This window comes from Columba livia, chromosome 1, assembly GCF_036013475.1.
Source record: "Columba livia isolate bColLiv1 breed racing homer chromosome 1, bColLiv1.pat.W.v2, whole genome shotgun sequence".
Lineage (NCBI taxonomy): Eukaryota > Metazoa > Chordata > Aves > Columbiformes > Columbidae > Columba > Columba livia.
This window is the reverse complement of record NC_088602.1, coordinates 865,591-892,529: the sequence shown is the minus strand read 5'-3', so window position 1 is coordinate 892,529 and position 26,939 is coordinate 865,591. Positions and strand designations below refer to the sequence as shown.

Genomic DNA, 26,939 nt, shown 5'->3' with positions numbered 1-26,939 from the left:
AAAAAACCCAAAATTTTGACGGTGACACCAATCCTTAAGCCACCTGTTGATGAGATGGGCTTTTCTGCTCCTCTCTTTATTTAGCTCCTCATCCATCCCAGCTAGCACAGGAACTGAGGCAAATATCACTTGTGCTCCCGTCCCATGAACTGACCAACCCAGTGCTTTAAAGTCTTTTTTAATTATCTTGGTACTTCTTCTGTTGATGTCCTCGCTGCCAGCTTGGACTACTAACAGGGGATAGTAGTCTGAGGGCTGAATTAGCTCTGGAAGTCTTCTATTAATGTCCCTCACCCTGGCCCCAGGAAGGCAGCAGACCTCCCTGTGGGATGGGTCTGGGCGACATATAGGGCCCTCTGTTCCCCTCAGAAGGGAGTCGCCGACTACTACCACTCTTCTTTTTTTTTTTTCTTCTTACAGCTGCAGTTGTAATTCTTTTTGTTGATGAGGTCCATCCAGAGGGTTCTCCAGGTGGATCTTCTTGGCTGTCCTCTGCCTGATTTTCAGGGTCCAGGGCCTCATATCTATTTGTTAAGGGCACCAAGGGTGGTGATGGGGTTTGAGAGAGGGTTCTTTTACCTCTCCGATCAGGGACCTGTTTCCATTCACAGAATCACAGAATCACACACAGAATCACAAATCGACTGGGTTGGAAAAGACCTCAGAGATCATCGAGTCCAACCCTTGGTCCAACTCTAGTCCGTTTACTAGATCATGGCACTAAGTGCCATGTCCAATCTCAGTTTAAAAACCTCTAGGGACGGCGAGTCCACTACCTCCCTGGGCAGGCCATTCCAATGCCTGATCACTCTCTCTGTAAAGAATTGCTTTCTAATATCCAGCCTAAATTTCCCCTGGTAGAGTTTAAGCCCATGCCCCCTTGTCCTATTGCTGACTGCCTGGGAGAAGAGACCAATCCCCACCTGGCTAGAACTGCCCTTCAGGTAGTTCTAGAGAGTGATGAGGTCACCTCTAAGCCTCCTCTTCTCTAGACTAAACAACCCCAGCTCCCTCAGCCTCATTCCCCCCCATCAATTAGATCTGCTGTATCCGCCTTATGGCAGGAGGGACAAGGCTTTGCCATCTCCTGTTGCACACCCTTAGGAGTCAAAAGAGCCTGACCCCACCAGTCTATTTCTTCTTCACTCTCCCTAATGCTTCTTGCATTCTCCCTTCTCCACCTCCTCCTTAAGCTCTGCCACTAGGCACAGTAAGTCATTGACCTGGTCACATCGTACACAGGTGCCTCCCATACCATCCTCTGATACTAATGCCAGGCACAGACACTCTGCGCAGCCAGAAGCCTGGGTGGCTGCATCCTTCTTGGCAGGTAGTGTCTGTGTAGACACACTCTTTGTATTAATGGCAGCAACAGCTTTCCTTTTCCTAGAAACCATTACTACCCTTAGTTAAATTGGGGACAAGAAAACAAAATGAAACCCTGGACAAAATCACCTACAAGAGCTAGTTGTGTCCAGTCTACTTGCCCTGCCACACCCCAGTCTGTGTCACCAGCAACAAGTGAGAGGTCTAACAGCGAGGAGTGACAGAACCTCTGAGCCCCACTGCACAAGCAGCCCCAGTCGCTGCTGCAGCACCATGTGGGTAGTGCTCACCTGCCTCACAAGCACGTTCACCTGCCAGTGCCTGGTGGGCTCCCGGAGGCTTTTTCAAAGCAAGGGGGAGGGGTGTGCCGCGCCACGTCAGCCGGTTCCGCAAGGGCTGCCGGGGACTCCCGGGTAGCGGAATCGAAAACGCGACCAGAAACCCCTCTCTTTACCCTCTCTTAACTCTGTAGCTTCGAGATTTCCCTCCCGGCTCCGGCCGAGCTGGCTTCAGTCAGCTGATCCGAGGAACGGAGTGCTTGTCTCGAGTTACAGCCGCTTTTAAATTTCCCGCGTCACTGTGGTAACGGCTGCGCCACGTCAGCCGGTTCCGCAAGGGCTGCCGGGGACTCCCGGGTAGCGGAATTGAAAACGCTGGGTCAGCTGGGTCAGCTGCTAAATTTAATCGAGCCCCTGGACTTCAAAAGCCAATTGTTTCATTTCCATTCAGCATTATTTGGTCACTGTGACTTAGGCAGACCCACCACAAATATGCTGGAGAGGTCCCAGCTTTCCAATCAAGCCAATTATCACAAGCCCATTTTTCTGATAATCTGGGTCTCGGATTCACCCCATGCCTCCACAATCAGCGATGTCACCCGCCATCCTGCCAACTACGCCAATTTGTCACAGAGCAGTGATTTAGGGTCCTGCTTGTTGCAGAGTGGTGTTCAGATCACTTAAATAGAAAATAATTCTAAGTGATCCATGCTATCAAAAATGTACTTATTTAAGCTAAATTATTAACATAAAATTTAAATTGGGTTCCTCCAGTGATATGTGTAAGGCTCCTAAGTTGAGATAAAGACCGATAATAGGATAGAAGAGGAAAGGAATAATGACAGTGACAATGATATAAGAATATACAAAACAAGCAAAGCACAACACAATTGCTCACCACCCGCTGACCGATGCCCAGACTGTTTCCAAGCTGTGGTGCCCCCAGCAAACCCCCTCAGTTTCTATACTGAGTGTGACATCATATGGAATAGGCCTTTGGTCACTTTGTTTCAGCTGTCCCGGCTGTGTCCCCTCCCAGCTGGCAGGGCACCAGAGCTGAAAAGTCCTTGACTGTTCAGGAACAAACAAAACATCCATGTATTAAAAACATTATTCTCATCTTCAATCCAAATCACAGCACTAAAACAGCTACTAGGAAGAAAATTAACTCTGTCCCAAACAAAACCAGGACATCCCCCCACAACAGACCCCAGACCCCACAGGCCCCTCAGCAGCAGATTCAGGGGGTGCCGGGCTGCGGAGGCGGCTGCAGGCTGGGGGTGCCGTGGGTGCGCTGGTGAGCCAGCATGAGCCTCTCCTTCCAAAACCGCTTCTCGCAGACACCGCACTGGAAGGGCTTGGCCTCTGCCTGCCCGCCCTCAATGGGGATGGACACCTCTCTCTCCTGCCATCCACCCACCAGCACCACCACTGCTGGCTCTGCAGATGCCTCTCATAGCTGCGGGTCTTGCTACACTTGCCATATAAGTAGGGTGACTCTCCAGTGTGGATGCACTCATGGATGATGAGGGTCTCCTTGTCACTGAAGGTCTTGCTTCAGTCAGTGCAGGTGAAGGGCTTCTCCCTGGCATGCACACATCGGTGGCTCACAAGGTGATGATTGTGACTGAAGCTCTTGTTGCACTCGGTGCATGAGAAGGGCTTCTCCCCTGTGTGGATACGCTGGTGGTTCAGCAGGTGCTGCCTATGGACAAAGCCCTTGCCGCAGTCGGTGCAGCCAAAGGGCCTCTCCCCACTGTGGATACGCTCATGGCTCACCAGCTGGTTCTTCTGCCTGAAGCTCTTCCCACAGTGGCTACAGGCAAAGGGCTTCTCACCACTGTGCACGCGCTGGTGGCTCAGCAGGTTTGGACTGTGGGCAAAGCTCCTGCCGCAATCTGTGCAGGTGAATGGCTTCTCCCCTGTGTGGATGCGCTGGTGGATAATGAGGTTCGTCTTCTCCCTGAAGCTCTTGCCACAGACAGTGCAGGTGAAGGGCTTCTCCCCAGTGTGAATGCGTTGGTGGCCAATAAGAGTCTTCTTCTCTGTGAAGGTCTTCCTGCAGTCGGTGCAGGCAAAAGGCTTCTCCCCACTGTGCACACGCTGATGGCTCAGCAGCCGTTTCTTGCAGCTGAGGCTCTTGCCGCAGTCGGTGCATATGAAGGGCTTCTCCATGGTGTGCACACGTCGATGCCTCACAAGGTGACTCTTGTGACTGAAGCTCTTGCCACAGTCAGTGCAGACGAAGGGACGCTCCCCGGTGTGGATGGTCTCGTGCATGATGAGGGTTGCCCTGTGCCTGAAGCTCTTTCCACACTCAGTGCAGGCAAACGGCTTCTCCCCAGTGTGGACACGCTGGTGGATGATGAGGGTTGTCTTCCGTGTGAAGCTCTTGCTGCAGTGGCCACAGGCAAAGCGCTTCTCTCCACTGTGCACACACCGGTGCTTCAGCAGGTTTTGCTTGTAGATGTAGCTCTTGCCACAGTCAGTGCAGTGGAAGGGCCGCTCACACATGTGGCTCCGCACATGGACATCCAGCGCAGGCTGGCTCTGGAAGCTCTTGTTGCACCTGGGGCATGTGGGGGGGATCAGCTCCAGAGGCTGAGGGTCTGTGAGATGGTGGATGAGGGGGCACCCCAACCGGATCCCCCGGCTCCCACCTGGCTGGTCACACACAGAGTCGCCATGCAGCATCCCTGGGAGAGGCGTGGTGGGTGCTGGCAGCTCCACCGGCACCACCTCAGCCTCCCTCTGCACCGAAGGGCCGACAGCTATAGGGGAGGAGAGACCGGGGTCAGTGCTGGGGACAGAATGGGCATGTGGGATGGCTCCCCTGGGTAGCAGCACGGGCATGGCACCCAGCCCTGACTCTTCCAGATACACAGACACCAGGGGCAAGAGGACAGAGACACTCAAACACCACCCCCTACACAGTCCCCTAGTACTCACCTGGCACAGGGCTCTGGTCCCTCTGCCACTCCCGAGGGGGCGCTGGCACACACAGTGTCTCTTCTCGCTCCATCTTGCAGATGATCTCTGGTTTGATGTTGGCCCAGCCTGTCCGGGACACAGAGAGAAGCCCCCTCTCCCGCACTGCCGGGACAGCAGCACCGGCCCCTGCACCCACAGCCCCAGCATCCCCCCCACCCCGCTCCTCTCTCCTGTCCCTGCCAGGCTGCGGCTTCAGCCCCCACATCCCTGCACCTACAGCCTCCTCTCGCCCCGGCCTCGTCACCTCGGCCACTCTCCTGCACACAGGACACCTGGGAACAGCTCAAAGCTGCGCCTGGGAGGTTTAGACTGGATGTGAGGAAGCATTTCTATACTGAGGGGTTGGTCAAATCCTGGAACAGGCTGCCTGGAGAGGCAGTCGATGCCCCTAGCCTGTCCCTGTTTGAGAGACACTTGGACAACACCCGTTACAACACGCTGCAGCTTGTGGTGAGCCCATAAGTGGTCACGCAGCTAAACTAGATGAGCATTGTAAAGTCCCTTCCAACCGAAATAGGCTGTTCCATCCCATCCTATTTTCTCTCTCAGGACCAGTCTCCACAGTGGGCCTGGAGGGTAAAACTTGCAATCACAACTGATATGTCAGCACTCAGAGAGCAAACAGCTGGATTGTCCCTTTCGGTAACACCAGCTCACTAAAAGAGCTAAATTCCGGCTCAACCCCAGCCCAACATCACCAGAGAGAGTCCTCACCCAGTGAGGCGACCATCTGGTAGTTCTCCAGCATCACCTCCCGGTAGAGCTGCCGCTGACAGCCCGACAGCTTTGCCCACTCCTCAGGGGAGAAGTAAAGCGCCACGTCCTCAAACGTCACCGACATCTGCAGCAAGAAGCACACCCGGCTCAGCACACCCCACCACATGGTTGCTAAACACCTCTGCCGAAAGCCTACTGCTGTCAAGCAGGGCCCCACTGACACTGGGGGCTCCAACATCCCCCGGGGAACACCGGGAGCATCCTGTGCAAGGGAAGGGTGAGGGCACAGGAGCAGTGTTGGCACAGTCAGGAGGCACAGCAGGGTCACCACAGCACAGGGGATTTGTTCAGCAGGTTGGGGACACCCCACTAGCTGTGCCAGGAGAGGGGCAGGGGTGGCAGGCTTAGAGGCAGGTTTCCCCTGCTTGTGCCAGATTAAGGACCACGCCAGAGCAATTTGGACTGTACCCTGTACCCCACCCTTCCCACAAACCAGATCACCCACCAGGACCGGGCACAGCACCGTGACACAAGGGCTGGCCCGAGGCCTGGCAGCAGGCACGCTCCTGCCTGCCCCTGCCCGTGGTGCGGCTCAGCGGGCAGGAACGGGAGCACCCTGCACCGCACCGGATCTCAAAACTCTTCTGTACCAACCGGACTCCCAATGCAGCGGGTCCCAGGGGTGTTTTGCCGCAGCTGCACCATGGAAACAACCACGGCAATCCCAGCCCGTGCTGTCCCCAGAGCCGGGGCCGTGCCTGACCCCAACCTTGCCGCAGCAGCCTGGAGCCCGGCGCGTCGCTGCTCTCGGCGCGGAGATGGAGTCCCGTGCAGGTATTGATCCGGGAAGAGGGAGGCGGGATGCTCCGGATTCCACTCGAGGTGCCTGTCCCGTCACCAGCCGCACCAGCACAGCCAGGACAGATGGTCCCTGCAGGCACAACATTTTCATGAAGAAATCAGGGGCACAAGTTCACTCACCTGCCCACAGCTGCCTTCCCTGCACCCCGAGCCTTCACAGGTACTGGGAAAAGGAGCCACCAAAGAGCGTCACTCACTGACCTGGCCATCTTGCAGTAAAGGTAAGAAAGAGCCACGAAAATAAAGATGTTTTGAAAGCTCCCAAGCACCCACATCTTTCTCCAGTGCCCCACAAGGGCAGCACGAAGATGTGCGGGGGTGTCCCGGGGGTCTGAGCACCCGGTCCGGCCCCAGCCCAGCACTTCCCAGCGCCGGGGCCGCCAGGGCCGGATCCAGGGGGGCCCGGGCGGCTGGGACACGGAGCAGCGTGTCCGCGTTGCACGGGGGCCACGGGGCGAGCCGGGGAAAGGCCGGAGCGCCGGGGGGAGCCGGGCCCTAAGGGGAGTGCGGGGGGGTCCGGCAGGGCTGGGGGGCGGCCGGCGGAGGGGAGAGCACGGGAGAGGCCGTCGGGGCCGAGTCCCCTCCGCCGGGACCCCGCGGGGCCAGCAGCGCCCATCCCCGTGCCGCGGGCCCGCCGCCCGCCGCCCCTACCTGCGCCGGGGCCGCGCCGCCAGCCCCGCACGGACAAAGGCGGCGCCGGGAGCCGCCGGCAGCGTCAGCCCGGGAGGGCCGCCCGCCGCCGGTGCAGCACGGGAGGTGTAGTCCTGCCGCTCCGCCCCGCTCGGCTCGGGGGGGCGGGCACCGGGAGCACCGCTGTGTCCTTGCGGCCCCTGGCCCTGCCCGCCACCCCTGGCCACTCGGGTCCTCTGCAAATGGAGTCCTGGGCTCGGGGCACCGAGACACGGCGGGATACGCCGGCTGGTGGGGACAGGCCCGGTGGCTGTTGGCAAACATTCCTTTGCCTTATCTACTCGGACGGGTCCCATCTCCCCCTCGCAGGTCAGAGTCATCACTGTGTGTCTCATCATCGTGAAAGCCACAACCCTGGTGGCAGCACCAGCCAAGAAGCGAAGTGTTGACTCACATAATGTGTCTGCTCCTGCCTGCACCCTTTCCTCTGACTGGGGAAAACAGAGATACAGATATTTGAACACCTATCCCTTTCAACTGCATCCTTAGAGTTTCACATCCTTGCTTGATTCTGCCCAGGTTCCACCTTGCCCTGACATTTGTGCCCACGTGAAAGAGCAATAAGGAATAACGGGCCACATTTTAAAGAAGTTGTGGCATCTCCTCGGTCACATCCCGGACGTCAGCACCTGGAAGGCAGCAAAGTCACACAATCCCCTGTTGGGCTGAATAAACAGGTGCCTCGGTGGCCCTCAGCAGAGAGTTCTCTATAAAAAGTCATCATCATTTCCTTTGGTGATTTCTAGCGTCCATCTGTGGAGGGGTTTTGATAGATAAAGATCTGTTGCTGAATTAGTCAGGCTCAAAGGAATCTCAAGGCTGCTTCGAGACGCTGAGAACAGAATCTGCTGTGAGAAAGAGGGGCGTTCCTCAATCAGCGGGGTCCTGGCGTGGCGTGAATCATCGGACGTATCATCAGTGAGACTCCAGCGCACGGACAGCCCACGATACTGATTTAGGGAATCCATGCTCGGAGTGTGGACGCGTGATTAGAATATAGTTGCATATATAAGGAGGCTGGTTTCTGTAATAAATGGCTTTAGCGTGATTCACATTGAATCGAATTCTTTGCTGAGTCCTTTATTGCTCCAACAAATGGTGACCCCGACATGATACTCTGAACGGCGTACCACTAAGATCGGGAAAAAGCCTGGAGCGACCCAGCCGGAGGCGGATCAGCTGGACTGAGAACCGGGAGGAGGCGTATGGACGTTCCGCATTAATTTTGTTGAAGAAATCACCGGAAAAGTTGAGTGGCTGGGAGCAGGAGGAGGGAAAAGTGAAGTTATGGGGCAAAATATGTCCTCGAGGACGAAGCTATAGTTAAACTCCTCCTGCATATTCTCTCTATGAGAGGACTTAAATAGGAAGAAAGTAACATATGTAGACTATTAATTCGATATAGAATTAATGGCTACCCGGGAGAAAACGAGAAGGCTTTTAAACGTTAACTTTGGGACGATAAAGGGCAGAAATTATGGAATAAGGTCAGCAATGGAGATGATAAAGAAACTAAATCATTAGCGACTACATGGAAGCTTATAATTTCCCACTTAAAAGACTTTAAGGCTGAGCGGGCTGCCGTTGCCAGAATTTTTCCAGCGTTGCAACCTGATAATGAACCTAAAAATAACTGTGAAGTTTACCGGATCGTGTCTTTTGACCCCCTTCCCACTCCATCCCCTGTTGTGCCGTCGGCACCCCCGACGATACAGCAGTCTGGGACGGAGGGAAGAAAATTACCGAGTGGATGGACTCCTATACCATTACCCAACTCTAGAGAGATCAAGAAGTCCAAAGGACTGGAATCAGACAATTTGTCAAAAGAACTGGTGAAAGCTGAGAATGCTAAAGTTGTAAATAAGTGTAATATCAGTCCTTTTACTGATTTGTGTCTGCTTGTACTGCCTTCTACCCCTCTAACTCCTACAAGAGAGCAGAAGGAGTCGCCGGACAAGAACTGGGCAAAAGAATTGTGTGAAAGATCAGATCAGCTATTAGCGAGTGGATCCAACAGTCAGCAATGCGGTCACGCTGATCGTGACGGGAAAGGGGATGCGCTTGGGGACTCAGGTTATACGAATAATTATGATGCTAGAAAGTATTGGCAAGAATGTGCACTGTTCCAAACACCCCTGTTATTAATGATTCTCCAGCACCGTTCAAGTCCGTGTTAGCTGATGACTCGGAAGAGGATGAGGGTTTGAAGCATTTTTCTTGAAAAGTTAAGCATGTGTACGAGTTGCCCTGAGATCAGATAAGAACCATGAAAAACTCAAGCAAAATTAGACCTATCCAATGTAACAGCTATAGATCATTTAGGACGGAACAATGGGGATTCGTTGAAAGGGGCAGGTATCCCACAACTCCTGGAAGAGACACTAATTGACACACCACAACTACAGACACGACAAGTTTCTGAAATCCTGAGGCAGTCAACAGATCTTGCATATCAAGCTATGAGAGAGGTGTCTGAAACCAACAAAGCAGCCAAATCATTTGCAACTATTAATCAGGGTCCCAATGAGAATTACACGCAATTTATTGACCACCTTCAAGAGGCCATCAGTAAGCAGGTTGAAAACTTAGAAGCTAAGGAAGCACTAGTGTTGAGATTAGCAGAAGAGAATGCTAATGTTTGCTATCAACATGTTATTTGCAAGTTTTACAGTACATATTATGTGCTCCTGTTTATTGCCTCTCTGAAAATCAAGCACCTTGTCAGGAATGTGAGTTAATTGTTTTCAAGCAGCCCTGTGCCTTCCTCCCCCTCCCACCCCTCCCTCTTCTCAAGGTTTTTACTTGCAAGATGGGGTCAGGAATAATTGTTTTCAGTTGTGTTCCTAAAAAATCAGTATTGGGAGGTGTTTTAAAACTTAGGAAAGCACTCGGAACTATAAGGAAGGAAGATCTTGTTAAATACTGAAATCAGTGTTGGCTGCTGTATAAGTTAAATGATTGGGAAAAGTGTCCGGAGAATAGAATCTTGTTGCGATTAATGTTGTTTTTGAGGCCAGAAGAGCAGGACAAAATAAATCTTTACAAGAAATCATTAAATCATTTCAGACAGTTTTACAGGTGGGGCGATTTGAACTTCAACAAGCTGAGAGAGTTAACTGATAACACGCAGGTCACAGTAAACTTGCTGAAGTCTGCAGGATGCTTTCCTTATTAACCTGTTTTCTTTGTGGGTATCTGTTTAAGTGTGTTGCAATTTTGGTAGGTCTGTGCTATATGGTACCATAAGTTCCCAGTCTGTTAAATCATGAGAATCCGTTGACTCAAAATGTGCATTTTTGATAATACAGAAGATCATGAGTAATTTAGTTCTTTACTGTGTGAGTGTGATGGTAAAATTTTGTGTGTAGTAGCTGTTATTTTTCTTTCTAGCATGCTACCTTTATTCCGGCATTCAGACTTGCGCAACTCTGTGACAGGCTGTGTCTCATCTCGGTGTGCTGGATTTGGTTTTTCTGTATGCACACCATGTAAAGAATCCTGGTTTTGGAATAACAGTGGTAATGCACCAGATGAGACACTAAACAAAACAAAACAGAAAAAAAAGGCCTTGCCCAGTCCAGCTCACTGCGGCGGCGGGGGGGCGGGTGCTGATGGGGCTCCAGCGCGCACTGACCTGTTTTGGCAGGAGACCCAGAGGTACCTCCACCTGGCTGAGCAGTGAGCGGCCCAAATGTGCAATGCAAAAACTGAAATGTTGTCTTAAATTAGTGTGACTGTGATCCATCTGCATATTTGAACTGGGTATTTGGTTTTCAAATCTGAGCTCAGTATTTTAGTTTGCATATTCATATTTGGTACCAAAATAATCTTGTTTGGGGAGATAATTACAAAATGGCAACCGGTTCCACTGCTAAAATTCCACCTTGCTCCCCCTTAGGACGGATCCTTATACATTAGAGTAATTGCTTATATTGTTAGAAAATCATTTAAATTGTTAAAATGCTATGATAGATGTGAATTTAGAAGAGGTTGTATTTAAAAGTTGCTAGAATATTAACTGATTTAGATCTAGGAAAATAGACCAATGGATTTATGTTTGTTATACTGGTTTGTACTGTTTTTTAACATCTCTAAATTGTAAAAGGTAAATGGAGCTAAGGAATGTAACTATTGCTGAGCTACTTGAAATTGCATATAAAGTGTATTATGGTTGGAATGAAATGGGAAAACAAAAGAAACAAAAGAGCAAAATATCCCAGGCCTGTGTGCAGCTCATTGTAACTGAGAAGTTTCCCAGAGCCTCCCACTTCGTACCAGCCACTATGCCAGCTGCGTGACCTTGGTTATATCTAAACTGCAGCAGGAAGAGAAAGAAAAAACAACTGGAAAAACCTGGCTGCCCGCTTTTAAAGCAGTGAAAGGGGGGTTTTCCCTCCCCCCCACTGCAGCGATGTAATACTGCATGGAGCAGTCCAAGGGTGAAGTTTAAAGGCATCCTTAGCAGACCCATAGTTCTAATGAAACTGGAAAATTAAACCAAAAATTTGTTAATAGACTTATTCTGTGGTAACTAGTTGTAAGAGACTTCTTAGTAAATTCACCATGCTAGTTTTTGAGATCATGGGAGAGAACGAAAGAAAGGCCATTTTTTGAGACCAATGGAATGCCAAATTTGGAACAAAGTTTTAATACATGAATTTTTATGGTTGCCAGAAAGTCCCATACCTCTCTTAGGTTAAGATTTCTTAAGTAAATTGTAAGCTCAAATAACGTTTTCTGAGAATTCTGTTTAGTTGCATGTCCCACAAGAAGCTGCTGGGATGGTGCAGATCTGCTTGTGCAAGTGAGAAATCTCCAGGGAAATTTCAAATGCTGTATTTCCACTAGTATTAACAGTCAATGTTTGGATAAAGGAAATACTACACTGATAGATCTGAAACAGGACTTCGATCCGGCAAGGGAAAACAATATCCGATAAACATGACAGTAAAAATGGAGTTAGACACTTTGAGGAATGAATTTATGACAACCTTACAGACTGACTGCATTCGACTGGACTTGCAGATTTGTCTCTTTATAGCTACAACATAGAAACAACCTGTGGCTATTGTGGGACAGTATGATGAGATTGCCTGTTCCTGTCCTGAGATTCTGTTCCTGTCTTTAAGGGGTGCACTGAATGGCTCCCATTCTGGGAGCAAAATGGGAGGGAGGTCAATCGGGTACCTGTATGGCAGAGAGAAAAAAGGCAAGAAATATTAACCATTGGGAAAGAGGGAAATTTTGCGGTGGCTTGGGTTGCTTCCCATCAGAAGAATGAGACTCCTGCCAGGTGATGAAAGAGCAAAGCAGATGAGTCGGCCAGACTTGCTCCCCTATGGAACGACCCTGAGTCAGAAGATTGGGAAAGGTTATTATAATGATTACACCTCAAAAGGGAACACACTGGGGCTAAAGATCTTTACTGAGAAGTCCAAGACCATGATAACGATCTGAGTGTCAAGCTCTGTGATGATCTAACATGAAATAAGAGATCCCTTAATAAGTTTGATACTGCTCTAAGAATTGACACTGGCCAAAAGTGGGGAAAAGATGAATGGACACACAACACACCATACAAAATATACAAACCCAATCTTTGATTTCCCGGGTAGGGCAGCGTTGCCCGGCGGAGCTGGCGTTGCTCCAGCAGCTGCAGGGCAGCACCTGGATGTCCTGGGCTGGACTCCGCAGCAAACCAGAACTGGATTCAGGGATGCAGCGTCTGGAACCGGGCCTTGGATCGCAGGTACGACAGGCAGGGTCCTCTTCAGATTCCGGCCATGGTCGAAGAGAGCGAGACCCTCGTGATCTCCCACTTCTAGTGGGTGTATGATGTGTATGGGATGGAATACTTAGTTGGTCAGTTTTGGTTACCTGTTCTGTCTGCCCCTCCTTGCAAATACGCCCCTCTCACTTCTGGGACATGCAAAATTCACCAGTAACCTTGGCTGCCAAAGCAATAAGTCTAAACCTGGGTCTCTTCTGCATACCATTGCAACCGTTATTGGCTCCGGAGTAAACCGTGTCTGAAAAAACATGCAGTCAACTTAATAAAACTGCAGTTACTTAGAAGAGCTGAGCTGAAATTTCACTGAAAGAGAAACTGGTATTTTTTTTAATCAAACCAGGACAATCCGGCCTGGCACATTTTTCCACCCGGCAGCAGTGCCGAGCTCCGCGAATTCTACATTGTCTTCCATGGATGTGTAGGAACGAGATAAGGACTCAGCAAAACAAGTCGATTCAATGTGAATCACGCTAAAGCCATTTATTACAGAAACAAGTCTCCTTATATATGTAACTATATTCTAATCACGCGTCCACGCTCCAAGCATGGATTCGCTAAATGAGGATCGTGGGCTGTCCATGCACTGGAGTCTCACTGATGATACGTCCGATGATTCACGCCACGCCAGGACCCCGCTGATTGTGGAACGCCCCTCTTTCTGACATCAGACTCTGATCTCAGCTTCTCGAAGCAGCCTTGAGATTCCTTTGAGCCTGACTAATTCAGCAACAAATCTTTATCTATCAAAACCCCTCCACACTTCCCCCTTTCTTTTCCTGAATTAGTCAGGCCCCTTAAACCGCACGGTGCATCATTTTTGAAATATACTGCAACACAGAACACGTGATTAACAACATAATTACAATTACATATAATGCAGTTCACAGAATCACAGAATCACAGAATCGACTGGGTTGGAAAAGACCTCAGAGATCATCGAGTCCAACCCTTGGTCCAACTCTAGTCCGTTTACTAGATCATGGCACTAAGTGCCATGTCCAATCTCAGCTTAAAAACCTCCAGGGCTGGTGAGTCCAGCACCTCCCTGGGCAGGCCATTCCAATGCCTGATCACTCTCTCTGTAAAGAATTTCTTTCTAATATCCAGCCTAAATTTCCCCTGGTAGAGTTTAAGCCCATGCCCCCTTGTCTTATTGCTAACTGCCTGGGAGAAGAGACCAATCCCCACCTGGCTATAACTTCCCTTCAGGTAGTTCTAGAGAGTGCTGAGCTCACCTCTAAGCCTCCTCTTCTCCAGACTAAACAAGCCCAGCTCCCTCAGCCTCTCCTCATAGGTCTTATGTTCAAGTCCCTTCACCAGTCGTGTTGCTCTTCTCTGGACCCGCTCCAGCACTTCAATGTCTTCAATGTCTTTCCTGAACTGAGGGGCCCAGAACTGAACACAACACTCCAGGTGTGGCCTCACCAATGCAGAGCACAGGGGAAGGATCACTGCCCTTTTCCTGCTGACCACGCTGGTTTGGATACAGGACAGGATACCGTTGGCCTTCTTGGCCACTTGGGCACACTGTTGGCTCATGTTGAGCTTCCTGTCCATTAGTCCCCCCAGGTCCCTTTCTGTCTGACTGCTCTCCAGCCACTCTGTGCCCAGCCTGGAGCGCTGCAGGGGTTTGTTGTGACCACAGTGCAGCACCCGGCATTTGGCCTTATTGAACTTCATCCCATTGGAATCAGCCCATTTTTCCAGTCTATCCAGATCCCTCTGCAGAGCCCTCCTGCCTTCCAGCAGGTTGACACTCCCTCCCAGCTTGGTGTCATCAGCAAATTTGCTGATGATGGTCTCAATCCCCTCATCTAAATCATCAATAAAGATGTTAAACAGGACTGGACCCAACACTGACCCCTGGGGACACCACTAGTGACTGGCCACCAGCTGGATGCAGCCCCATTCACCAGCACTCTCTGGGCCCGGCCCTCCAGCCAGTTCTTAACCCAGCGTAGAGTACACTTGTCCAAGCCATGGGCTACCAGCTTTTGCAAGAGTATATTATGGGAGACAGTGTCAAAGGCCTTGCTGAAGTCCAGATAGACCACATCTACAGCTTTCCCCTCATCCACCAGGTGAGTCACCTGATCATAAAAGGAGATCAGGTTGGTCAGACAGGACCTGCCCCTCCTAAACCCATGCTGGCTGGGTCTGATCCCTTGTCCATCCTGAAGGTGCTGTGTGATTCCATTCAGGATGATCTGCTCCATAACCCTGCCAGGCACCGAGGTCAGGCTGACGGGCCTGGAGTTGCCAGGGTCAGCTCTGCAGCCCTTTTTGTGGACTGGGGTAACATTGGCCAATAAACCTTACTTAATAAGATCAAACAACTACCTGCCTATTCTTAAAACCTTAATTCCGTTATAACAACCTTATCAACACACTATTTTAATAGATTCAACATAACCAGACAAGTGAATACAATATTTTCTCTTAACCTCCTAAGTATCTATAACTGCGCAGTTTATAGAGTAACATACTTAATACCATCAGCATATACTAATAATTGAATTAATATCTTAAAAGTTATCTTAACCTATTTAAAAGATCAATAGCTTAACCTTAATATCCCTTCTAAAACTTTATCAGTTGCTAATCTTAGATTACTATGGAAGAGATATCTCATAGTTTTACCTTATCTATGCATTGACTATCTGATCATAATATCACCCTTTTGGATCTCCTGCTGATTGTTCAAATTGCCATTCTCCACAGAAGGTACACCACCTGCTTGCTAATAGGCTTCTAGACCACCAGGACTGTGAGCATCTGTAACACTGAATTAGGATCCATGGTTTACATCTGAAACAGCCCTCACAACTTATCTCCCTCCTGTCCATCTGCATCCGTTGAATCTTTGTTGAATCCACTTCAATCCTCGGCCTGTAATGACACAAACATAACCTTTTCCCCAGGTTATCAATTGATGAGGCCTTTTCCATTGACTAGTGATTTGACCATAACTAATGTAGGTTCTTTCTGATTTAGCATGGTTTTGGGTCATACTTGCAAAGTATTTCATCACATACAATGCTTTTGATAATCGGTTTTGTGGTGTTTCCCCTACTTCCCCCCTTTTTTTATAAAAACAAACAAACAAACAAAAAAAGTTCAGAACCAGATACATACGTTGGATCTTGACTATGTACTCAAAATCACAAATCAAATTTAGAGGTTCGTCCTTAAACAGCTCTAAGTAATGTAAAGCTGAGCCAAGTTCTGCTCATTGGGTTGAACCTTCAATAATTTTTACAGAATGATGCCAATCGTTATCTTCACGCCAAACCACTACAGCTTTATGAGACTGCCCAGAACCATCAACAAAACTGTGCAAGTATGTAGGATCAGACCAAATACAAGTATGGCCTATGGCCTGATGTTAAAGACTTGCAGGTTCTGCAGCAATTTACATTTATGCATGCTAAAAGCTGTGCTGTTAAGAAAACCAGCTAGTGCAATTTATAAAGACATAGATTACAAATAAAAAAAAGCAGAATTCAGTTTCACAAATAGTACATATATGACAAAAGGATCATGGCCTATTAAGACTTAAATTCCTTCCCTGCATTTTCTTGATCAGAGTGACAAGTGGTATATCAGTCTGTTAGCATTCTCATCATACTGTCCCACAATAGCCACAGGTTGTTTCATAGACAAATCTGCAAGTCCAATCGAATGCAGACAGCCTGTAAAGGTGTCATAAATTGATTCCTCAAAGTGTCCAACTCCATTTTGGCTGTCATATTTATCGTATATTGTTTTTCCTTACCAGATCAAAGTCCTGTTTCAGATCTATCAGTGTAGTATTTGCTTTATCAAAACATTGGCTGTTAATACTAGTGGAAATTCAGCATTTGAAATTTCCTTGGAGATTTCTCACTTGCACAAGCAGATCTGAACCATCCCAGCAGCTTCTTGTAGGACATCCAACTAAACAGAATTCTCAGAAAACGTTATTTGAGCTTACAATTTACTTAACAAATCTTAACCTAAGAGAGGTATAGGACTTACTGGCAACTATAAGAATTCACGTATTAAAATTTTGTTCCAAATTTGGCATTCTATTGGTCTCAAAAAATGGTCTTTCTTTCATTCTCTCCCATGATCTCAAAAACTAGCATGGTGAATTTACTAAGAAGTCTCTTACAACTAGTTACCACAGAATAAGTCTATTAACAAATTTTTGGTTTAATTTTCCAGTTTCATTAGAACTATGGGTCTGCTAAGGATGCCTTTAAACTTCACCCTTGGACTGCTCCATTCAGTATTACATCGCTGCAGTGGGGGGAGAGAGAACCCCCTTTTCACTGCTTTAAAAGCGGGCAGCCAGGTTTTTCCAGTTGTTTTTTCTTTCTCTTCCTGCTGCAGTTTAGATATAACCAAGGTCACGCAGCTGGCATAGTGGCTGGTACGAAGTGGGAGGCTCTGGGAAACTTCTCAGTTACAATGAGCTGCACACAGGCCTGGGATATTTTACTCTTTTGTTTCTTTTGTTTTCCCATTTCATTCCAACCATAATACAATGCAATAATAATAATGCAATTTCAAGTAGCTCAGCAATAGTTACTTTCCTTAGCTCCATTTACCTTTTACAATTTAGAGATGTCAAAAAAACAGTATAAACCAGTATAACAAACATAAATCCATCATTCTATTTTCCTAAATCTAAATCAGTTAATATTCTAGCAACTTTTAAATACAACCTCTTCTAAATTCATATCTATCATAGCATTTTAACAATTTAAATGATTTTCTAACAATATAAGCAATCATTCTAATGTGTAAGGATGCATCCTAAGGTGAGACAAGGTAGAATTTCAGCAGTGGAACCAGTTCCCATTTTGTAATTATCTCCCCAAACAAGATTCTTTTGGTACCAAATATGAATATGCAAACTAAAATACGTAGCTCAGATATGAAAACCATATACCAAGTTCAAATGTGCAGATGGATCACAGTTACACTAATTTAAGACAATATCTCAATTTTTGCATTGCACCTTTGGGCCGCTCACTGCTCAGCAGGTGGAGGTACCTCTTGGTCTCCCTGACAAAAAAAGTCAGTGCGCGCTGGAGCCCCATCAGCACCCGCCCCCCCCGCCGCCGCAGCGAGCTGGACTGGGCAAGGCACTACTGGGTGCACTACAACTGTTATTCCAAAACCAGGATTCTTTCAAATCCAGCACATCGAGATGAGACACAGCCTGTAACAGAGTTGCGCAAGTCTGAATGCTGGAATAAAGCCAGTATGCTAGAAAAAAATATAACAGCTACTACACAGAAAATCTTAATATCACGTTCACGCAGTAAGGAGCTAAATTACTCATGATCTTTTGTACTATCACAAAATGCACATTTTGAGTCAACGGATTCTCATGATTTAACAGACTGGGAACTTATGGTACCATATAGCACAGACCTACCAAAATTGCAACACACTTAAACAGATACCCACAAAGAAAACAGGTTAATAAGGAAAGCATCCTGCAGACTTTAGCAAGTTTACTGTGACCTGCGTGTTATCAGTTAACTCTCTCAGCTTGTTGAAGTTCAAATCGCCCCACCTGTAAAACTGTCTGAAATGATTTAATGATTTCTTGTAGAGATTTGTTTCATCCTGCTCTTCTGGCCTCAAAAACAACATTAATCGCAACAAGATTCTATTCTCCGGACACTTTTCCCAATCATTTAACTTATACAGCAGCCAACACCGATTTCAATATTTAACAAGATCTTCCTTCCTTATAATTCTGAGTGCTTTCCTAAGTTTTAAAACACCTCCCAATACTGATTTTTTAGGAACACAACTGAAAACAATTATTCCTGACCCCATCTTGCAAGTAAAAACCTTGAGAAGAGGGAGGGAGGGACGGAGGAGGAGGCAGGGGGGTGGGCGGGGAGGAAGGAGGCACAGGGCTGCTCGCAACTAGTGAAACAAGTAACTCACATTCCGGACAAGCTGCTTGAACATCAGAGAGGCAATACACAGGAGCACATAATATGTACTGTAAAACTTGCAAATAACATGTTGATAGCAAACATTAGCATTCTCTTCTGCTAATCTCAACACCAATGCTTCCTTAGCTTCTAAGTTTTCGACCTGCTTACTGATGGCCTCTTGAAGATGGTCAATAAATTGCGTGTAATTCTTATTGGGACCCTGATTAATAGTTGCAAATGATTTGGCTGCTTTGTTGGTTTCAGACACCTCTCTCATAGCTCAGGATTTCAGAAACTTGTCGTGTCTGTAGTTGTGGTGTGTCAATTAGTGTCTCTTCCAGGAGTTGTGGGATACCTGCCCCTTTCAATGAATCCCCTTTCCCGTCACGATCAGCATGACCGCGTTGCTGACTGTTGGATTCACTCGCTAATAGCTGATCTGATTTTTCACACAGTTCTTTAGTCCAGTTTTTTTTCGGCGACTGCTTCTCCTCCGGCGTAGGAGTTAGAGGGGTAGAAGGCGGTAAAGGCGGACACGAATCAGTAAAAGGACTGATTTTAGACTTACTTACGACTTTAGCATTCTCAGCTTTCACCAGTTCTTTTGACAAATTATCTGACTCCAGTTCCTTGAACTGCTTAGTCTCTTCAGGGTCGTGTGATGGTATGGGGGCCCATCTGCGGAGTGATTTTCCTCCCCCGGCCCCAGACTGCTGTATCATCGGGGGTGCAACAGGGGTTGGGTCAGGAAGGGGATCAAAGACACGAACTGGGTAAGCTTCACAGTTATTTTTAGAGTTCTTATCAGGCTGTAACGCTGTAAAAATTCCAGTAACCGCAGCCCGTTCGGCCTTAAGTTCTTTTAAAGCGGACAATATAAGCTTCCAAGTAGTCGCTAGTGATTTAGCTTTTTTATCTCCGTTGCTAACCTTATCCCATAACTTCTGCCCTATATCGTCCCAAAGTTCAATTTTTAAAGCTTTTTCAGCTTCTATCGGGTAGCCGTTAGTTCTACACTAAACCAACAGTCTACGGATGTTACTTTCTTCATATTTAAGTCCTCTCATAGAGAGAATATGCAGGAGGAGTTTAGCTATGGCTCCTTCCTCAGAGGATATATTTTGCCCTACAACTTCACTCTTCCCTCCTCCCGCTCCCAGCCGCTCACCCTTTACGGCGACTTCTTCAAAAAAATGCGGAACGTCCGTACGCCTCCGCCCAGTTCTCAGTCCAGCGATCATGATCCGCCTCCGGCTGGGCCGCTCCAGGATTTTCCCCGACCTCGGTGGTACGCCGCTCAGAGTATCACGTCGGGGTCACCATTTGTAGGAACGAGATAAGGACTCAGCAAAACAAGCCGATTCAATGTGAATCACGCTAAGCCATTCATCACAGAAACCAGCCTCCTTATATACGTAACTATATTCTAATCACGCGTCCACGTTCCAAGCATGGATTCGCTAAATGAGGATCGTGGGCTGTCCATGCACTGGAGTCTCACTGATGATACGTCCGATGATTCACGCCACGCCAGGACCCCGCTGATTGTGGAACGCCCCTCTTTCTGACATCAGACTCTGATCTCAGCTTCTCGAAGTGGCCTTGAGATTCCTTTGAGCCTGACTAATTCAGCAACAAATCTTTATCTATCAAAACCTGTCCACAGTGCCAGGCTGCGGAGGCGGCTGCAGGCTGGGGGTGCCGTGGGTGCGCTGGTGAGCCAGCATGAGCCTCTCCTTCCAAAACCGCTTCTCGCAGACACCGCACTGGAAGGGCTTGGCCTCTGCCTGCCCCCCTGCTGGGGAAGGACCCTCCCTCTTCTGCTGGACACCCTCCAGCACAATATCTGGGTCCTTCGGCACACACTGGTGTCTCATCGGGTGCCACTTCTGCTTGAAGGTCTTACCGCACTTGCAACACTTGTAGGGCTCCTCCCCGGTGTGGATGCGCTGGTGGATGATGAGGCTCCACTTAACTCTGAAGCTCTTGCCGCAGTCGGTGCAGGTGAAGGGCTTCTCACCAGTGTGGATGCGCTGGTGCCCAAGCAGGCTTCTTTTATGGACAAAGCTCTTACCGCATTCCGTGCAGGTGAAGGGCTTCACCCCGGTGTGGATGCGCTGGTGCCCAAGCAGGCTACTCTTCCGGTTAAAGCTCTTGCCGCAGTCGGTGCAGGTGAAGGGCTTCTCCCCGGTGTGGATGCGCTGGTGCCCAAGCAGGCTTCTCTTCTGGATGAAACTCTTACCGCAGTGCGTGCAGGTGAAGGGCTTCACCCCGGTGTGGATGCTCTGGTGCCCAAGAAGGCTTCTCTTCTGTCTAAAGCTCTTACCACAGTCGGTGCAGGTGAAGGGCTTCTCCCCGGTGTGGATGCGCTGGTGGACGATGAGGGTCGTCTTTGCCCTGAAGCTCTTGCCACAGTCGGTGCAGGTGAAGGGCTTCTCCCCGGTGTGGATGCGCTGGTGCACAAGCAGGCTTCTCTTCCGGCTGAAGCTTTTACTGCACTCGGTGCAGGTAAAGGGCTTCTCCCCGGTGTGAATGCGCTGGTGGACGATGAGTTTCTTCTTCTCCCTGAAGCTCTGGCCACAGTCATTGCAGGCAAAGGGCTTCTCCCCAGTGTGGATGCGCTGGTGGATGATGAGGGTCGTCTTCTCCCTGAAGCTCTGGCCACAGTCATTGCAGGAAAAGGGCTTCTCCCCGGTGTGGATACGCTGGTGGAAGACAAGGGTATCCTTTGCCCTGAAGCTCTTCCCACAGTTGTTGCAGCTGAAGGGCTTCTCCCCGGTGTGGATGCGCTGGTGGATGATGAGACGCCTCTTGGCGCTGAAGCTCTTGCCACAGTCGGTGCAGGTGAAGGGCTTCTCCCCAGTGTGGATGCGCTGGTGGTTGATGAGGTTCTTCTTCTCCCGGAAGCATTTACCACACTCGGTGCATTTGAAGGGCTTCTCCCCAGTGTGGATGCGCTGGTGGAGGACGAGGGTCTTCTTTGCCCTGAAACTGTGGCCACAGTTGTTGCAGGCGAAGGGCTTCTCCCCGGTGTGGATGCGCTGGTGGATGATGAGGGTCTTCTTCTCACTGAAGCTCTTGCCACAGTCAGTGCAGGTGAAGGGCTTCTCCCTGGTGTGGATGCGCTGGTGGTTGATGAGGGTCTTCTTCTCCCTGAAGCTCTTACCACACTCGCTGCAGGTGAAGGGCTTCTCCCCAGTGTGGATGCGCTGGTGGAGGACGAGGGTCTTCTTTGCCCTGAAACTCTGGCCACAGTTGTTGCAGGTGAAGGGCTTCTCCCCAGTGTGGATGTGCTGGTGAATCAGGAGCCTGTTCTTGTGGCTAAAGCTCTTACCGCACTCAGTGCAGGTGAAGGGCTTCTCCCTGGTGTGGATGTGCTGGTGAATCAGGAGCCTGTTCTTGCGGGTAAAGCTCTTACCGCACTCAGTGCAGGTGAATGGCTTCTCCCCAGTATGGATGCGCTGGTGAGTCAGCAGGCTGCTCTTCTGGCTGAACCTCTTGCCACAGTCGGTGCAGGCAATGGGCTTCTCCCCGGTGTGGACGCGCTGGTGGATGATGAGATACCTCTTGGCTCTGAAGCTCTTGCCACAGTCAGTGCAGGTGAAGGGCTTCTCCCCGGTGTGGATGCGCTGGTGACTCATCAGCTGCTGCCTCTGGACAAAGCTCCTGACTCCCTTGACCTCCCTCTGGGTCCCGGGGCCAACAGCTGCTGGGGAGGAGAAAATGGGGTCACTGGCACTGACATCATGGTCATGTTGGACACCTCCCCATGGGGAGCAGCAAGGGCACCCTGCCAGCCCTCCACCCTTGCAGTTGCATGGATCAAACAGGGCAAGGAGACAGTGCAAACTTGACCCCCCCCCACCCTGGGTACCTACCTGGCACAGGTGTCTCGTGCCTCTGTCGATCCCGAGGGGGCTCTGGCACGCACGGTGTCTCTTCTCGCTCCATCTTGCAGATGATCTCAGGCTTAAAGTTGGCCCAGCCTGTCCGGAGCACAGAGAGAAGCCCCCTCTCCCGCACTGCCGGGACAGCAGTACCAGCCCCCGCACCCACAGCCCCAGCATCCCCCCCACCCCGCTCCTCTCTCCTGTCCCTGCCAGGCTGCGGCTTCAGCCCCCACATCCCTGCACCTACAGCCTCCTCTCGCCTCGCCCCCGTCACCTCGGCCACTCTCCTGCAGACAGGACACCTGGGAACAGCTCAAAGCTGCGCCTGGGAGGTTTAGACTGGATGTGAGGAAGCATTTCTGTACTGACGGGGTGGTCAAATCCTGGAACAGGCTGCCTGGAGAGGCAGTCGGTGCCCCAAGCCTCGCCCTGTTTGAGAGGCATTTGGACAATGCCCTTAACAAGATGCTGCAGCTTGTGGTCAGCCCTGAAGTGGTCACACAGTTGGACTAGATGAGCACTGTAAGTCTCTTCCATCTCAAATGGGCTATTCCATCCCATCCCATTTTCTCTCAGGAATGCTCTCCAGAGGAGGCTGCCTGGCAGGGTCAAATCTGCAATTGCAACCACCACATCAACTCTTGGACGGCCCTTTCAATGGCTCCAGCTCACTTAAAGAGATGAATTCTTACTTAACCCCAGCCCAACATCACCAGAGAGAGTCCTCACCCAGCGAGGCGACCATCTCATAGTTCTCCAGCATCACCTCCCGGTAGAGCTGCCGCTGACAGCCCGACAGCTTTGCCCACTCATCTGGGGAGAAGGAGAGCGCCACATCCTCAAACGTCACCGACATCTGCAGCAAGAAGCACACCCGGCTCAGCACACCCCACCGCATGGTTGGTAAACACCTCTGCCAAAACCTCACTACTGTCAGGCAGAGCCTCACTGGCACCAGGGGCTTGGGCATTCCAAGGGGAACACCAGGAGAGCTCAGAGAATCCTGTGCAAGGGAAGGCTGGGGGCAGAGGGGCAGTGTTGGCACTGCCAGGTGGCACAGTAGGGTCACTGGGGCATGGGGAGCTCTCTCAGCACGTTGCTGGGTTGGGGGACACTCCACCAGCTGTGCCAGGAGAGGGGCAGGGCTGGCAGGCTTACAGGCAGGTTTCCCCTGTTCATGCCAGATCGAGGATCCACACCAGAGCAGCAGGGACTGTGCCCTGTCCCACACCCATGCCACAAACGCGATCACCCTCCAGGACCGGACACAGCACCGTGACTCAAGGGCTGGCCCGAGGCCTGGCAGCAGGCACGCTCCTGCCTGCCCCTGCCCGTGGTGCGGCTCAGCGGGCAGGAACGGGAGCACCCTGCACCGCACCGGGTCTCAAACCACTTCGCACTCACACAGCCCCACAGCAGCAGGTCCCAGGGGCGTTTTGCCACTCCTGCACCACAGCACCACCCACGGCAATCCCAGCCCGTGCTGTCCCCAGAGCCGGGGCCGTGCCTGACCCCCACCTTGCCGCAGCAGCCTGGAGCCCGGCGCGTCGCTGCTCTCGGCGTGGAGATGGAGGCCCGTGCAGGTATTGATCCGGGAAGAGGGAGGCAGGATGCTCCGGATTCCACTCGAGGTGCCTGTCCCGTCACCAGCCGCACCAGTACAGCCAGGACAGACGGTCCCTGCAAGCACAACATTTTCATGAAGAAATCAGGGGCACAAGTTCACTCACCTGCCCAGAGCTGCCTTCCCTGCACCCCGAGCCTTCACAGCTACTGGGAAAAGGACCGACCCAAAGAGCATCGCTCACTAGCCCGGCCAGCTCGGGGCAAAGCAGAGAAAGAGCCACGAGAAAAAGGGGGTTTTGGAAGCTGCCGAGTACCCAAATCTTGCTCCGGTGCCCCACAAGGGCAGCACGAAGATGTCCGGGGTGTCCCGGGCGTCTGAGCACCCGGCCCGGCCCCAGCCCAGCCCTTCCCAGCGCCGGGGCCGCCAGGGCCGGATCCAGGGGGGCCCGGGCGGCTGGGACACGGAGCAGCGTGTCCGCGTTGCACGGCGGCCACGGGGCGAGCCGGGGAAAGGCCGGAGCGCCGGGAGGAGCCGGGCCCTAAGGGGAGTGAGGGGGGGTCTGGCAGGGCTGGGGGGCGGCCGGCGGAGGGGAGAGCACGGGAGGGGCCGTCAGGGCCGAGTCCCCTCCGCCGGGACCCCGCGGGCCAGCAGCGCCCATCCCCGTGCCGCGGGCCCGCCGCCCGCCGCCCCTACCTGCGCCGGGGCCGCGCCGCCAGCCCCGCACGGACAAAGGCGGCGCCGGGAGCCGCCGGCAGCGTCAGCCCGGGAGGGCCGCCCGCCGCCGGTGCAGCACGGGAGGTGTAGTCCTGCCGCTCCGCCCCGCTCGGCTCGGGGGGGCGGGCACCGGGAGCACCGCTGTGTCCTTGCGGCCCCTGGCCCTGCCCGCCACCCCTGGCCACTCGGGTCCCCTGCAAATGGAGTCCTGGGCTCGGGGGCACCGAGACACGGCGGGACACGCCGGCTGGTAGGGACAGGCCGGGTGGCTGTTGGCAAACATTCCTTTGCCTTGTCTACTCAGACGGGTCCCATCTCCCCCTCCCAGAGTCATCACTGTGTCCCATCATCGTGAAAGCCACAACCCTGGTGGCAGCACCAGCCAAAAAGCCAAGTGTTAACTCACATCATGTGTCTGCTCTGTAGGTAGTTAGAGTCTGGCGGCTGGAAGATCTCGCGCTGTACGGAAAGGTAGTAGCCCCTCCCTAGGTAGGTAGAACCGTGAGGTAAGCAGACGGAAGTGACGTTGTAAACTCAAGGTATATAGTGCTGTGTTACCTGCCAATAAATGCCATTTGCCGTCCACCACATTGGTGTCTGCGAGCTGATGGACCGAGCGACCTGGGGTTGGTCGCCGTGCTGTTCCTGAACCAGGTGGCCGTTGCCCCCTGTTAGAGGCACTAAAGCGCTTGCTGAGGAAACGATGTCCTCGGGTAGTGGGAAAAACCTGAAGTCGTGGGGGAAGGTTGTAGAGGCTCTGCAGAAGGCTAGACGAGCGCAGGAAACCTGGAAGGCTGCACAGGCTTGTTTGTTGGCCTCCCCACAACTGGGGGTTGGGGCGGCTACGCAGACTATGCACCCCCCAGAAAGTGACGGTCCCGCAGAGCCTAAAGGTCTGCGAGAGGGCGACCCCCCCGGGGCAGCCACACAGACCCTGCACTCTCCAGAGAAGGACGATCCTGCTGAGCCCAGAGATCAGCGAGAAGGCGAAAATGAGGCACACGAGCGAGCGAAATCTTTTTGGGGTGGTTTAGTCGAGGAAGCCAGGCGTGCTGCTGAGAAATCAGAGTCTGAGGGAGTCGGGACGAGACCCCTGCCGTATGCGCCCGAAGATGGCGCCCAGTGCGCAGGGGAGGAACGGGACGAGGGTGTCCTTGGGGGGCACGGGGAGCCAGTGCTGGTAGAGAATGTGGAGAATGACCGTGTAGGTGCGAGTGAGCGTGTGGAAGTGAACACTAGAGGACTGAGCTTTGGGGGCGGTGGAAATCGTCCAGCCCAGCGTGGGTCGAGCAGTGGCCCCTGTCAAAGCCTCGAATGGATGCTCTTCTCGAGTTAGTCGACCACGAACTGCAGCGGGGTCACATAGAGCCTTCTACCAGCCCCTGGAACACTCCTGTCTTTGTAAGACCCAAGCAAACTGGTGAAGGGTTTCGTCTCCTCCATGATCTACGTGAAGTAAACAAAACAATTCAACCAACGGGTCCTGTTCAAAGCTGTTGCCCATGAACTCTATGATACCAAAGGCACAACCTTGCACCATCCTTGATATTAAAGACTGTTTTTTCTCAATACCTTTGCATGAAGAAGACAGGAGCGGTTTGCTTTCTCTATCGTGTTTCCAAACAGCCAGCGTCCTGACCTACGCTTCTAGTGGAAAGTGCTGCCTCAAGGAATGATCAACTCGCCTACCAACTGCCAGATCACGGTGGATCTGGCGCTGGCACCAGTTTGGCGCAGTGACCCGACCGCGACAATCATTCAATACATGGACGGCATCCTGATCGCCGCGCCGTCAGGGAGTCAGGTGGACCAGCTGGTATCAACAGTCTCGGAAACCCTAAAAACTAACAGGTTTGAAATCGCGAGTGCAAAAATTAAAAAGGGACCATGTGTAAGCTTTTTGGGAGTGGGGATCACAAGTTCTTACATAACCCCTCCCCAGATAAAAATCCGTCGGGGTGTCAAGACGCTTCATGATGTGCAACAATTAGTGGGATCCTTACAATGGCTCCGTAACATCGTCCTGATTCCTCCCGAGACCATGGTTCCCCTGCATGATCTTTTAAAAGGAAAAAACCTGTGGGAGCAGAAGACGCTGACAACAGAAGCAATGGACTCTCTCGATTTTATCGAGCATCAAATATCATCAAGCACGCTTGCCAGGTGGAA

General features: G+C 51.2%; 2 protein-coding genes and 1 pseudogene across 11 annotated transcripts in view; all 3 read right to left on the bottom strand.

Annotated features, from left to right (window-relative positions):
* LOC110355742 (gastrula zinc finger protein XlCGF52.1-like) overlaps nucleotides 1-7,142 on the bottom strand; it is a 163,636-nt gene extending 156,494 nt beyond the window's left edge. For both annotated transcript variants that reach the window (XM_065049692.1, XM_065049694.1), the window contains exons 1-2: nucleotides 6,825-7,142; nucleotides 6,082-6,243 (exon numbers count right to left, since the gene is read on the bottom strand). In XM_065049692.1, the coding sequence (XP_064905764.1) occupies nucleotides 6,082-6,243; nucleotides 6,825-7,127 (465 nt within the window). In that variant the 5' untranslated portion in view covers nucleotides 7,128-7,142. The remainder of the gene's footprint in view (nucleotides 1-6,081; nucleotides 6,244-6,824) is intronic.
* On the bottom strand, nucleotides 1,994-24,985 carry LOC106145647 (zinc finger protein 436-like; annotated as a pseudogene).
* The window catches only part of LOC102083843 (oocyte zinc finger protein XlCOF6), a 42,907-nt gene continuing 29,076 nt past the window's right edge, over nucleotides 13,109-26,939 (bottom strand). For 6 of the 9 annotated variants that reach the window (XM_065049650.1, XM_065049652.1, XM_065049648.1 and 3 more), the window contains exons 4-5: nucleotides 22,478-22,585; nucleotides 13,109-22,308 (exon numbers count right to left, since the gene is read on the bottom strand). In XM_065049650.1, the coding sequence (XP_064905722.1) occupies nucleotides 20,249-22,308; nucleotides 22,478-22,585 (2,168 nt within the window). In that variant the 3' untranslated portion in view covers nucleotides 13,109-20,248. The remainder of the gene's footprint in view (nucleotides 22,309-22,477; nucleotides 22,586-26,939) is intronic. The other 3 variants (XM_065049649.1, XM_065049654.1, XM_065049657.1) reach the window with 2 other exon arrangements.